Genomic DNA, 12,504 nt, shown 5'->3' with positions numbered 1-12,504 from the left:
ATGTAATTGTAATTGCCAACAAATCAATCGTCCACGACAATAATCTTCTTGTAATTTATAGCACCAAAATCCAAGTAGATACTTGGAATTTGTTCGTAACTCGAATCTTGTTTGTAGAAGCTCGACCTTCCATTTCTTCAATAGTCTAGGGGGATATATTGTAAATATGTTTGTCGTATTGCAATCATACGATTGCAATTCAATTATGTAATCGGCTCTCTTGAGCCTATAAATAGGGTCTTTGCCCATATGAAATAAACAAGATAAGTTTGAGAGTTTTAAGACTTGAGTTGATCTCAACGTTCTTCCTCTGTTGAAATAGTTCGTCTATTTCTGAATAGCAGAGCCCTCTGTTGAAATAGTTTATCTATTTCTGAATAGCAGAGCGTCTATCCAAACTATCCAAAACCATCCATCTAATCATCATCAAGATCATCCCGACGCATCATTCAGGTATACTCCTATCCTAATTTTTATTAATCCGTCATCATGTTAAGGAAAAATTTGGTATCAGAGCAAATCATAAGGAAAAATTTGGTATCAGAGCAAATCATAAGGAAAAATTTGGTATCAGAGCAAATCATAAGGGAAAATTTGGTATGAAATTTTTCAAAGAAGGAATTCGCTAATGCATCATTCAGGTATACTCCTATCCTAATTTTTATTAATTCGTCATCATGTTAAGGAAAAATTTGGTATCAAAGCAAATCATAAGGAAAAATTTGGTATGAAAATTTTCAAAGAAGGAATTCGCTAATGCAATGTAAATTTGTTCCATCAAGATAGATAGTGTCTATGAATCCATGACTGATGTAAATACATCCTTCCACAACGAAAGGACGCGTGTCTTCAATAATGTCTTCAATAATAATGGCTTTATACGTCATTGCGTGTGTCCTATTTATAGGCTCAAGAGAGCCGATTACATAATTGAATTGCAATCGTATGATTGCAATACGACAAACATATTTACAATATAGCCCCCTAGACTATTGAGGGTTACACACTTTATCTCACATCTTACAAACTATACTATCATATTCGATAGATGACATATAACCTATCGACACATGACACTTATGATTTGCTCTGATACCAAATTTAACATGATGACGGATTAATAAAAATTAGGATAGGATTGTACCTGAATGATGCGTCGGGATGATCTTGATGATGATTAGATGGATGGTTTTGGATAGTTTGGATAGACGTTCTGCTATTTAAAATAGATAAACTATTTCAACAGAAGGCTCTGCTATTCAGAAATAGACGAACTATTTCAACAGAGGAAGAACGTTGAGATCAACTCAAGTCTTAAAACTCTCAAACTTATCTTGTTTATTTCATATGGGCAAAGGCCCTATTTATAGGCTCAAGAGAGCCAATTACATAATTGAATTGCAATCGTATGATTCCAATACGACAAACATATTTACAATATAGCCCCTAGACTATTGAGGGTTACACACTTTATCTCACATCTTACAAACTATACGTCATATTCGATAGATGACATATAACCTATCGACACATGACACTTATTCTACCGATAACGACAAATATCAACTAATAAAAATAAAATACAAATTATAAAATACATCCTCCACTTACTATTAAACGACCCTTCACATGGTAAAAATAAAAATTATGAGTAATAAAACCCAAGTATATTGTAATTACGATAATAAATATAAAGTTAATTTACTTAAAAAATTATGGAAAGATTTAGAAAACTCCACAAAACATTTAAAAGAAAAAGAATCTGAAGTACATGAATTAATTTCTAAAAACAAGAATTATACTGCATATCAATTAATTAAAATTGGAAGATTAAAAACTGAAATTAATCATTTTAAAATAGTAATAAAAAATATTAACAATTCAATTAATTTTCTTTCAGATGCTTTAATAATTTGTTAAAATGAATTCAAAAGTACAAATTAATTCTTCCAAAGATAACATGCTTTGGACTAATATATTAAAAAACCATTGGAAAATAAACTCTAATATCTCTAAAACTATTCAATATTTAGAAAATATTTTATTATATGAAGAAAACTATTTATTAAGATTACAACCAGAGAAAGAAGAGTATAATAAGCAACTAAAAAAGATATCTCGATTAAAAGAAGGAATTAAGAAATATAAAAAATCACAAAATCGTAATTTAGAAACAATACACAATGTTTCAACTATATACTAACAAACACAACTTGTTAATATGCTAGAAACATTAATTAAATACAGATATACTAACTCTAATGAGTAGAAGAAAAACAAATATTAACCCAAACAGTACCTTTATTACAACCAAAATACAAGATAAAGAATTAGTTTGAAAAATTTAACATACGAGAAAAATTACATATGTTTCCTGATAAACTTGAACATAGAAAACAAATACAACGATTTCTTGGTTGTTTAAATTATATTGCAGAACAAAGATTTTTGAAAAATTTAGCAAAAGAAAGAAAAGTTTTACAAAAGAAGATATCAGAAAAAATACCTTGGTCTTGGACTAATACAGATACTATTTTGATACGAAATATAAAACAAAAAATTCAAGTTCTCCCTACTTTATATAATGTAAAAATCAACGATTTTCTAATTGTGGAGACAGATGCATCACAAGACACTTGGGATCTAATCATCATCAAGATCATCCCGACGCATCATTCAGGTACAATCATATCCTAATTTTTATTAATCCGTCATCATGTTAAATTTGGTATCAGAGCAAATCATAAGGAAAAATTTGGTATCAGAGTATAGGGTGTGGGGTGGATAACTTGGAAGTTGCTAGCCTTGCTAGTATTTGAATTGTGAGCTCACGTCTTTTCCGTTCACTTATCTAGGTCTTCCCATTGGAGCCAACATAAGGCTTGGGAGAACTTGAAGTGGGATTGTCGAGAGATTTTTTGTTGTTGTGTAGTCGACCAATCACTTGAAGGGATTTTTTGCAGATTCACTCAGGATGGATGTAATCTTAAAATTGTCACACACACACACACACACACACATATATATATATATATATATATATATATATATATATATATATATATATATATATATATATAACTCTTCCCTACAATAGGGTTGTCGACCATCTTACACCCCTCCCCTCCCCCCCCTCCCCCCCTCCCCCCCCCCCCCCCACATTTGTTTGAGACCAGAATAATGTTGTTGTATTTCGAGATATTTAAAACCAAGTTAAACAATTGGAAAGCTACCAATCTTTAGTTTGGAATAGTCTCCTTCTTTATTATGTTCCGTTGTTGTGGGCCTTAAAAAGATTATTCTTTTACTTGATAGCATTAGAAAAATATTTCTTTGGGGGGAGACCCGATAAGAAAAAAAAATTGTTGGATTTCTTAGAGTAAATTCTTTAGTTTGGAATAGTTTGGAAGGTTTTTGCATCAGATGCAAAAAATTCTTTTAATCTCCCGCTTCTTGCAAATTTGTGATGGAGGCTAAAAGCGGGTGGTAATGATATTTGTTTAAATGTATTAAGGCTTGCACAATCTCTCTTGTGGATGGAAAACATATCGCCAAAAAACCGATTCCGAAAGTATGATTTAGTATCTCTAATATTAATTCTGATTTTCTTAATCTTGAGGTCTTGCTTGAGAATCTTTTCGAAATGGTGGCTGGTTTAGGCTATGTTTGGCGCGCCACAGCTAGCTTATTTTTCGAGCTTTTTTATGTTGTCGTGTTTGGTAAGCCAAAAAGTAGCTTATAAGCTAGCTTTTTGAAAAGCTACTTAGACTAGCTTTTTATGAGCTTTTTTAAAATTTTCCAAATACACCCCTTAATTAATTATAGAAACACATACTCTTACATGTCCTTTTACGTAATTTTATATATTTCAGCTAGTTTTTCAGCTAGTTTTACCAAACGCTATTTTTTATCAGCTAGCTTTTCAGCTATCAGCTAGTTTTTTATTTAACAGCTAGCTTTTCAGCTGCTAGTACGCCAAACATAGCCTTAGATGGAAAAAAGGTTGTTTTGGAAAGACATTTGTTGCAGTTCAAGCTGTTTAAAAGATATATTTCCTAACACTTATGTTGTGGAATCTCATAAAAACTGTTTTATTTCGGAGATGAGCTTTGGTTTACTAGACCTTTTAGCAGATTTGGAAGGCCAGAAACAAGCTTTTGTTTAAAAAGGCTAGAATCAATCCTTTGAAGACGACGGATAGTATCCAAGCTTTTACTTTCAATTGGATCAAACATAGATAAAATCAGGTTCAGTAAGCACGTGTACATTAGAAGTAGGAGAAGCTACTTGTAATAGCAAATGCAAGAAAACAAACATATAAATATAATGTCCAAAAATAAGTAATATCTCTGAATAAATAAATAATACAGACTAGGAAATAACAAAAGTAATTTCCTATACACAAACAATACAAATAAATCTACCCCAATCCAATAATCAATAAACCTTACTTACAACACACAATCATACATAACAAAAACAAAAACATCCGGATATTAAACTTTTCAAAAATCAAAAACCAAATATTTACCTTGCAGTTTGCTTTCTTCCAACTGTCATTTTCCTGGATAGCAAATGATCATAACGATCACGTTGATAATCAACCAAAATACACAACTGTCTAATCGCTTCCCTCTTCTCCTCTCCTAAATCCAGTAAATTCTTATCTTTCACGTTAACCAAAATCTCAAGCTCCTTAATCTTGTCATCTTTTTCACTAATTTTCTCATCAGCTTTTTTCATCAATCTCTCCTTCTCACCTTCAACAACCTTCAATTCCTTCACCGTTTTCACCACCTTTTCTTTCATCAAAACCTTTGCAGCTTGAATTTCATTCATGATTTCATAAACCCGTGTCGAGATGTGTCCTTGATCTTCTTCGAATTTCACAGTGAGCGAGTCAATCCCGGAAGAAATCTCGTTGACTTTTGATGAAATCTCCTTCTTGATAATCTCTTCGGTTTCTTTATAAAAAGTGATTGTTTTGGATAAAGTTGAGATTTTTTCTATGAGGGATTTGTTTTCTTGATGGAGTTTTTCTTCTTTTCCTGCATGATCGCCTTCTTTTTCGTTTAGTGTTTGTTCTGTTACACGAAGCTTTTGGTTTGTGAGGCGGATTTTGACTTCAAGGTTTCGGACTGTTTCGGTCAAAGTGTTGACTTCTTCTCCTTTGATTTCCAGGTCTCCTTTCAGGTCTTCCATGGCTTCCTCCATTTGGTCAACCGTTTGTTCTTTTGACTGAATCTCTTCAGCCATTTCTTTGATTTTCACTTCTGCTTCTGAATACTTTTGTTTCATTCTTTCAATCTGAATTTCCAAATCTTTCATCTCTTCTACTGTTTTTGCTTGATCTTTTGACTTGCTTTCAATTTCTTCTTTTAAACTTTGACTCAAGATTAAGAGTTCTGAAATTTCAGTACCCTTTTTTTCCACTTCAATTTCCAATTCATTGAGCTTCTGTTCAAGATCTTTGACCTTTGACTCATGGCATTCCTTCTCTTCCATGTGTTCTTTCGACTTGATTTCAACTTCTTCTTTCAGACTTTGAATCAGGATTAAAAGTTCTGATATTTGAGCACCCTTTTTCTCGATTTCTGTTTCTAATTCAACTTTCTGGTTGTTTAATGCTTCAAGCTGTGATTCTAGATCTTTGACCTTTGACTCATACATTTCCTTCTCTTCTGCTTGTTCTTTTGACTTGCTTTCAACTTCTTCTTTCAGACTTTGAGTAAGAACTAAGAGTTCTGAAATCTCAATACCCTTTTTCTCAAGTTGCATTTCTGATTCATTTTTCTGGTTTTTCAAGGAATCCAGCTCCAATTCAAGATCTTTGACTTTCAACTCAAACCCTTCTTTCTCTTCCAAAGTCTTCGCTTGATCTTGTGACTTGTTTTCAAGTTCCTCTTTCAGACTTTCACTCGAGACTACAAGTTCTGAAATTTGAGTACCTTTTTTCTCAACTTCTGTCTCTAATTCAACTTTCAAACTGTTCAATGATTCAAGCTTCAATTCAAGATCTTTGACTTTTGTCTCATACACTTCCTTCTCTTCCATGGTGTTTGCATGATCTTTTGACTTGCTTTCAAGTTCAGCTTTCAGACTTTGAGACAGGATTAAGAGTTCTGTAATTTCACTACCCTTTTTCTCAATATGCATTTCTGATTCACTTTTAAGGTTGTTCAAAGATTCGAGCTCAAGTTCTAGATCTTTGACTTTTGTCTCATACCCTTCCTTCTCTTCCACAATCTTTGCTTGTTCTTTACACTTACTTTCAAGTTCCTCTTTCAGACTTTCACTCAATGCTGAAAGTTCTGAAATTTGAGTGTTCTTTTTCTCCACTTCTGTTTCTAATTCAACTTTCAAACTGCTCAATGATTCGAGCTTTGATTCAAGATCTTTAACTTGTGATTCATAACCTTCCTTCTCTTCCATGGTCTTTAATTGCTCTTTTGACTTGCTTTCAATTTCTTCTTTCAGGCTTTGACACAGGACTGAGAGTTCTGAAATTTCACTACCCTTTTTCTCAACTTCAATTTCTAATTCATTTTTCAGGGTGTTCAAGGATTCGAGCTTTAGTTCCAGATCTTTGACCTTTGACTCATATCCTCCCTTCTCTTCCTCTTGCTCTTTTGACTTGTTTTCAAGTTCTTCTTTCAGAGTTTGACTCGAGATCAAGATTTCTGAAATTTCAGTACCCTTTTTCTCAAGTTGTGCTTCTAATTCAATTTTCAGGTTGTTGAATTCTTCGAGCTTCAGTTCCAGATCTTTGACACGTGTCTCATAGCCTTCTTTCTCTTCAATGGTTTTCGTGTGATCCCTGGATTTGCTTTCAACTTCTTCTTTCAGACTTTGAGTTAGAATTAAGAATTCTGAGATTTCAATACCCTTTTTCTCGAGATGCATTTCTGATTCATTTTTCAGGTTCTTCAGTGATTCAAGCTCCAATTCTAGATCTTTGACCTTTGACTCCAACCCTTCCTTTTCTTCCAAAGTCTTCGCTTGATCTTGTGACTTGTTTTGAAGTTCTTCTATCTGAATTTCACTCGAGATTAAGAGTTCTGAAATCTCAACACCCTTTTTCTCGAGTTGAGTTTCTAATTCATTTTTCAGGTTTTTAATGGACTCGAGCTCCAATTCCAAATCTTTGACCTTTGATTCACAGACTTCTTTCTCTTCCATGGTCTTTGCTTGTTCTTTTGACTTGATTTCAAGTTCCTCTTTCAGACTTTCACTCGAGACTAAAAGTTCTGAATTTTGAGTACCTTTTTTCTCAATTACTGTTTCTAATTCAACTTTCAGGGTGTTTAATGATTCGAGCTTCAGTTCTAGATCTTTGACCTGAGACTCATAGCTTTCCTTCTCTTCTGTGGTCTTCGCGTGATCTCTGGACTTGTTTTCAACTTCATCTTTCAGACTTTGAGTCAGAATTAAGAATTCTGAAATTTCAATACCCTTTTTCTCAAGTTGCATTTCTGATTCATTTTTCTGGTTTTTCAATGACTCAAGCTCCAATTCTAGATCTTTCACCTTTGACTCATAGCCTTCCTTCTCTTCTAGAGTCTTCTCTTGATCCTTGGACTTGCTTTCAAGTTCTTCTTTCAGTCTTTCATTTGAGATTAAGAGTTCTGAAATCTCAATACCCTTTTTCTCGAGTTGAGTTTCCAATTCATCTTTCAGGTTCTTCAAGGATTCCAGCTCCAATTCTAAATCTTTGACCTTTGACTCATAACCTTCCTTCTCTTCCACAGTCTTTGCTTGTTCTTGCGCCTTCTTTTCAAGTTCTTCTTTCAGACTTTCATTTGAGACTAAAAGTTCTGAAATCTCAATACCTTTTTTCTCAAGTTGAGTTAATTCACCTTTCAGGTTCTTCAAGGATTCCAGCTCCAATTCTAGATCTTTCACCTTTGACTCATAGCCTTCCTTCTCTTCCACAGTCTTCACTTGTTCTTGCGCCTTGTGTTCAAGTTCTTCTTTCAAACTTTGACTCAGGATCAAAACTTCAGAAATTTCAATACCCTTTTTCTCAACTTGCAATTCTAATTCATCTTTCAGGCTATTCAAGGATTCAAGCTTCAGTTCTAGATCTTTGACTTTTGACTCGTACCCTTCCTTCTCTTCCACGGTCTTTGCTAGATCCATAGTCATTTTAGCAGCCTGTTCTCTGAAATTCCCTATCTGAATAACATACTCTGCAATTTCTTGACCACTTTTCTCCAATTGACTTTCTGATTCAAGTTTTTGACTGCATAGAGACGCTATCTCTCCCTCCTTTTCGTTGACTTTATTCAATAAAGCCTGCACATTTTCTTCCAGTTTACTTTTCTGAGTGCTAAGGGATTCCACTTCTTTTTCCAAGTTGCTGAGTGTTTCTGTCAAGTTCTCTATTTGAGATAGAGATTCTTTCTCTTTATCTTCATATTTCTTGCTGAGAATCGACATCTCCTCTTCTTTCTGTTTCTCAATCTCACTTTTCTTGGAATGCAAAGATCCAAGTTCTTCTTCAAAACCCCTCATTCTGATTTCTGTCTCACTCTTGTGAGATGTATGCATCTCTAAATGATTAAGAAGCTCATTCTCTTTGTCAGCTAACTTTTCTTGTAATTGGCTACATTTAGTGGCAAGTTCTTGGATTTCATCTGCTAACTCTGATCCCTTTATTGATAGAGACTTCTTTTCTTCTTCTGTAGCTTCTAGTGTTTTAGTTACATTTGATAGCTCCTCTTTTGTTGCTTCTAGTTTCTGACTAAATTCAGCTGAAAGTTTAGAATTTTCTTCATGCAATCTATCAACTTCAAGTTTCAACTCTCCCAACATCTTCTCTGTTTCTTGTTCTTTGTTCAAAGCAGCCTGGCATTCTGAACTCAATGCTTCTTTTTCTTCTGTTGCAAGAGTCAACTTTTTTGTCAACTCTTCAATTTCGGTATTTGCTGCTTGAAGTTGTTCCTTGAGGATGTATGCTACTTTCAACTTCCCATTTTTACTGCCTTTCTTGTTTATAGGATCATCTGAATCTGAATCTGAACTGGATGAGGAAGAAGAGTCATTATCTTTCTTTGAATGAACTTTTGCCTTCAGCTCTCCTGTGATGTGATCATAACGGTTGTAAATGGATTGATGATGTTTGTGGAAATCTTCAATCAACTCAACAAGTTTGTCTCTATCATGACTGTCTTCCTCTTTTAGAAGCTCTAGAATCTTCTTATAATTATCTTCCATTTCTGTAAATACATTTAGAGCTTTAATCCATGATCTACATGTTTCTTTTAATATCGGACAATTCAAAAAAATTATATGACAATAAGTAAACAAAAGAAAAAGAGGTGTTCAATGAAGTATATACCTATATTACTGCCTTTAAGTTCCTCATCTTTGTCTGGATCAATATGACTTCCAAAGATCGAATTAATTTTATTTCTGAAACTTTTCTTCTTCATTTCCTTGTGTGGTTTTCACAGAGTGTTCCTCAAAGCTTCAATAAGAACACAGTGTTTATCAGAAGAACAAATTTGGTGTTCTCCAATGAGACAATGAAATCTTTTTCTTTAACACAAGTGAGCTTGATCCTGAAATTCAAAACAAAAAAAAAGCCTATTTCAGAAATTCGCATACAGAATATGGAGCTTAAATAAGTTCAATATGACTAATAGAATATCAAGGTTTACGTGAGCTACCCTAAAAGTGAAGAATAAATAACAATATTAGGTGTAGTACGCAAGTAGGTGAATGGTCTTGGTTGTCACGCTACATACATAAAGATCATTAAAAGTACGCATAAGTAGAAAATCACGAAAAGTTCCATTATTTTGTTCCTTTTTTCATTTATTAGTGAAAAGTGACAGATGTTTTATGTGATATACAATGCATCATATGTTGCGAGGATATGGCTGTTAGGATATGGAAAACGTGATATAAGAAAATTCTGAAAAGTTAGATATGTAAGGATGCATTTATATGGTGTGTGTACATTGGAGTTCAAAAAGAAATCAATATAAAAATAAAAAGTTATCTAATATTCTAATCTTGTAAGTCACAAATTTTGATGGTTTAGGTTTTTAATAAAATAGATTAAATTGTTCTTCCCAATCAGTATCCCCAATTCCGCACACCCATGTATGGTCCCACTGCAACTGCCAAAGAATCGAACCCTAAAGCATCCGAATCCAATAGGATGACTCAATAAGGATTCAAATCACCAGCGTTCTAGCTTATATTTATTTTGAATAAAACTTCCGCTTTAGTGACGATAAGAAGCATGGGTGTCTAGTAATGAGTATATTCTAGCAAATGAATCATGATTGGTGGGGTTTTTTTTCGAAATCTCAAAGCTATTTGAAAAGGCATCATGAATATTAATTATACGATGAAGGACGATTCTCGCGATTCTGATCATAGAAGCCCGTGATTCAAACACGTTCCTTTCGAGATACATTAAAATCGTATTCGAGTACAGAAATTCAAATTCAAAGAATAATCAGATAAAAACAAACAAATAAACGTATACAACTGGAATCCACTCACAGCTACAGCTTAAATGACTATAACATCAATAACAAAATTCAACAGGGCATCAAAATTCAAATCGGATATCAACGTCGAACTACAAAACCGGTCAAACTTCATTAAAGCTTGGCCGAAAAAGCTAAAAGATAAAGATCAAGACGTTCCGATTCACAGAAATGGAATTTTAATCACGTATATGGACAACGGTAAATCAAAAAAATTATAACCACTAAACTTACATAAATTGAACAAATGATACAAATCAGGTGGTGCTATTAGTACCAAATTCAACTGATCATGACGCAACAATGAAAATCAAACAACTCACCTTCGAATTTCGAGTTGAAACGGAGCTTGAAACTCCACGGATCACCTCTCCCACAGCGAATCAGAAGTCCAGCTGAAAAAAATTAATCGATTTAGTGTGTGTTTGTGTGTGAGAGAGTGAGAGCCAGACAGAGTAGTAATCTGAATTCTGAATGGACTAAATTTTGATCTGAGAATTTAATACTTAAAAAATTCGATAATGGCCCAATTATTTCAAATAAGTTTCATAAGACCCCCAAAAGATATTGAATTATACGGTTGACAGCCTTCTCGTTTTTTATGTTCATAAAATAAACTAGAGTTATAAATAAGTCTTGTTGCATAATTTCATCTAAATACTTTTTATAGCATAGTATCAGTGGCGGTCGTGGTCATGGGGTGTGTGAGAGGTGCAGTCAGACGTGTCTTTCGATTTTAAGGGGCCTCCGAATTTTAGGATAGATATATAGTTATGGTGTTGGTATTTTCGTAAAATACTTTTTTATGAGTTATCATTAAATAAAATTAGCCTTTGGTTTCTTATAGGCACAATATAACATTTGGTTGCAATCTTGAATTCATTATAATCATGAAGTAAACCAAAGAAAATAAAATAAAAAATCAAAATCCAATCATAAATTCTAAAATCTACCAACAATTTAAGGTAATTATTTATATCCACAGCAAAATACAATTATGTTTCTAATATAGATTCTAGCAAACATTTTCATATTTTATAAACCCACTAAAAAGTAAATAAGAAATCAAACCCTAACAAACCTAATAATGGTGTCAATGGATTGTCGTGCTGCTCTTTTCTCTTTCCGGAAACTTCTGTTATGTTGTATTGAATCTTCATAGTTCACTGAGTCATCGATCATCGTCTCGTCCTACTCTAAGTGACTCGTTGTCTATAGGTTAAGGTTATTATCTATTATACTTTTTAGTTTCCATACCATGTTTGATTGCTTTTCTCCCTCAGGCTAAATGCTCCAATGAAGTTAACGAATAGTGAAGTAGAATAACTCAAAAACAATGTTCTTGGTTTGTCCTAGTGGAGTGTCGTGTGAGTCGTGTACTTGTTTTTTAAGTCTATCACTATGTTAATATGTTTTATTGTTTTACCTTTTCAATGTTTGGTATATAATATCATAATGGTCAGAGTTTAAACTTTGTAGATTTGACTTTATAATCGGTATGGTTATATGGTATTATATATTGGCTAAAGTAAATAACCTAAGCAAACAACTTCAAGTTGAGAATATGTGTATTCATGAGGCAATGAGTAGTGTATGGACAGTTATTAAGTTTTTTAAATACTACTGGGAGAATGGGTTTAAGAAGGATTCAGATTGTGTGAGAGCTATTGCTTATGATTTGGGAATTGATCTAGTGATTGTTGAGAAAATTACTAAATTTTTTTTTTTTAAAAAGACATTTTGACGAGGGTGACGTTGGGTTATCAGCACGGGCATATGAACTTTCACCTCCAGAGTTATTCAGTATTCAATATTTTGCGTACGTAGTTGATCAAAGTTTATTGGAGCGAAGATTTGAACAATACAAACAATATGAAGACATTTTTTGTTTCTTATTCATAACAGAAAAGTTGAAGTCACCGAATACCAGTGAGTTAAAGGTAAGTTGCAAAAAATCTTTAAAATAGGTTGCAAAATGATCATATCTTAAAGATCGATG

General features: G+C 33.3%; 1 protein-coding gene across 2 annotated transcripts; it reads right to left on the bottom strand.

Annotated features, from left to right (window-relative positions):
- Positions 1–4,300: 4,300 nt before the first annotated feature.
- LOC145119480 (uncharacterized) lies at positions 4,301–10,987 on the bottom strand. 2 transcript variants are annotated; one of them, XM_079055141.1, is made up of 3 exons: positions 10,829–10,987; positions 9,341–9,563; positions 4,301–9,218 (listed from the first exon to the last, which is right to left on the bottom strand). In XM_079055141.1, the coding sequence occupies exons 2-3, from the start codon at positions 9,432–9,434 to the stop codon at positions 4,528–4,530; spliced, it is 4,785 nt and encodes a 1,594-aa protein (XP_078911267.1). In that variant the 5' UTR covers positions 9,435–9,563; positions 10,829–10,987; the 3' UTR covers positions 4,301–4,527. The 2 variants fall into 2 exon arrangements, with proteins under 2 accessions (XP_078911267.1, XP_078911268.1); XM_079055142.1 differs by having other exon boundaries at positions 9,341–9,469; positions 10,829–10,983.
- Positions 10,988–12,504: the final 1,517 nt, after the last annotated feature.

This window comes from Lactuca virosa, chromosome 6 (assembly GCF_052849685.1).
Source record: "Lactuca virosa cultivar CGN04683 chromosome 6, Lactuca_virosa_CGN04683_v6, whole genome shotgun sequence".
NCBI lineage: Eukaryota > Viridiplantae > Streptophyta > Magnoliopsida > Asterales > Asteraceae > Lactuca > Lactuca virosa.
This window is presented reverse-complemented; position numbering and strand designations above follow the sequence as displayed.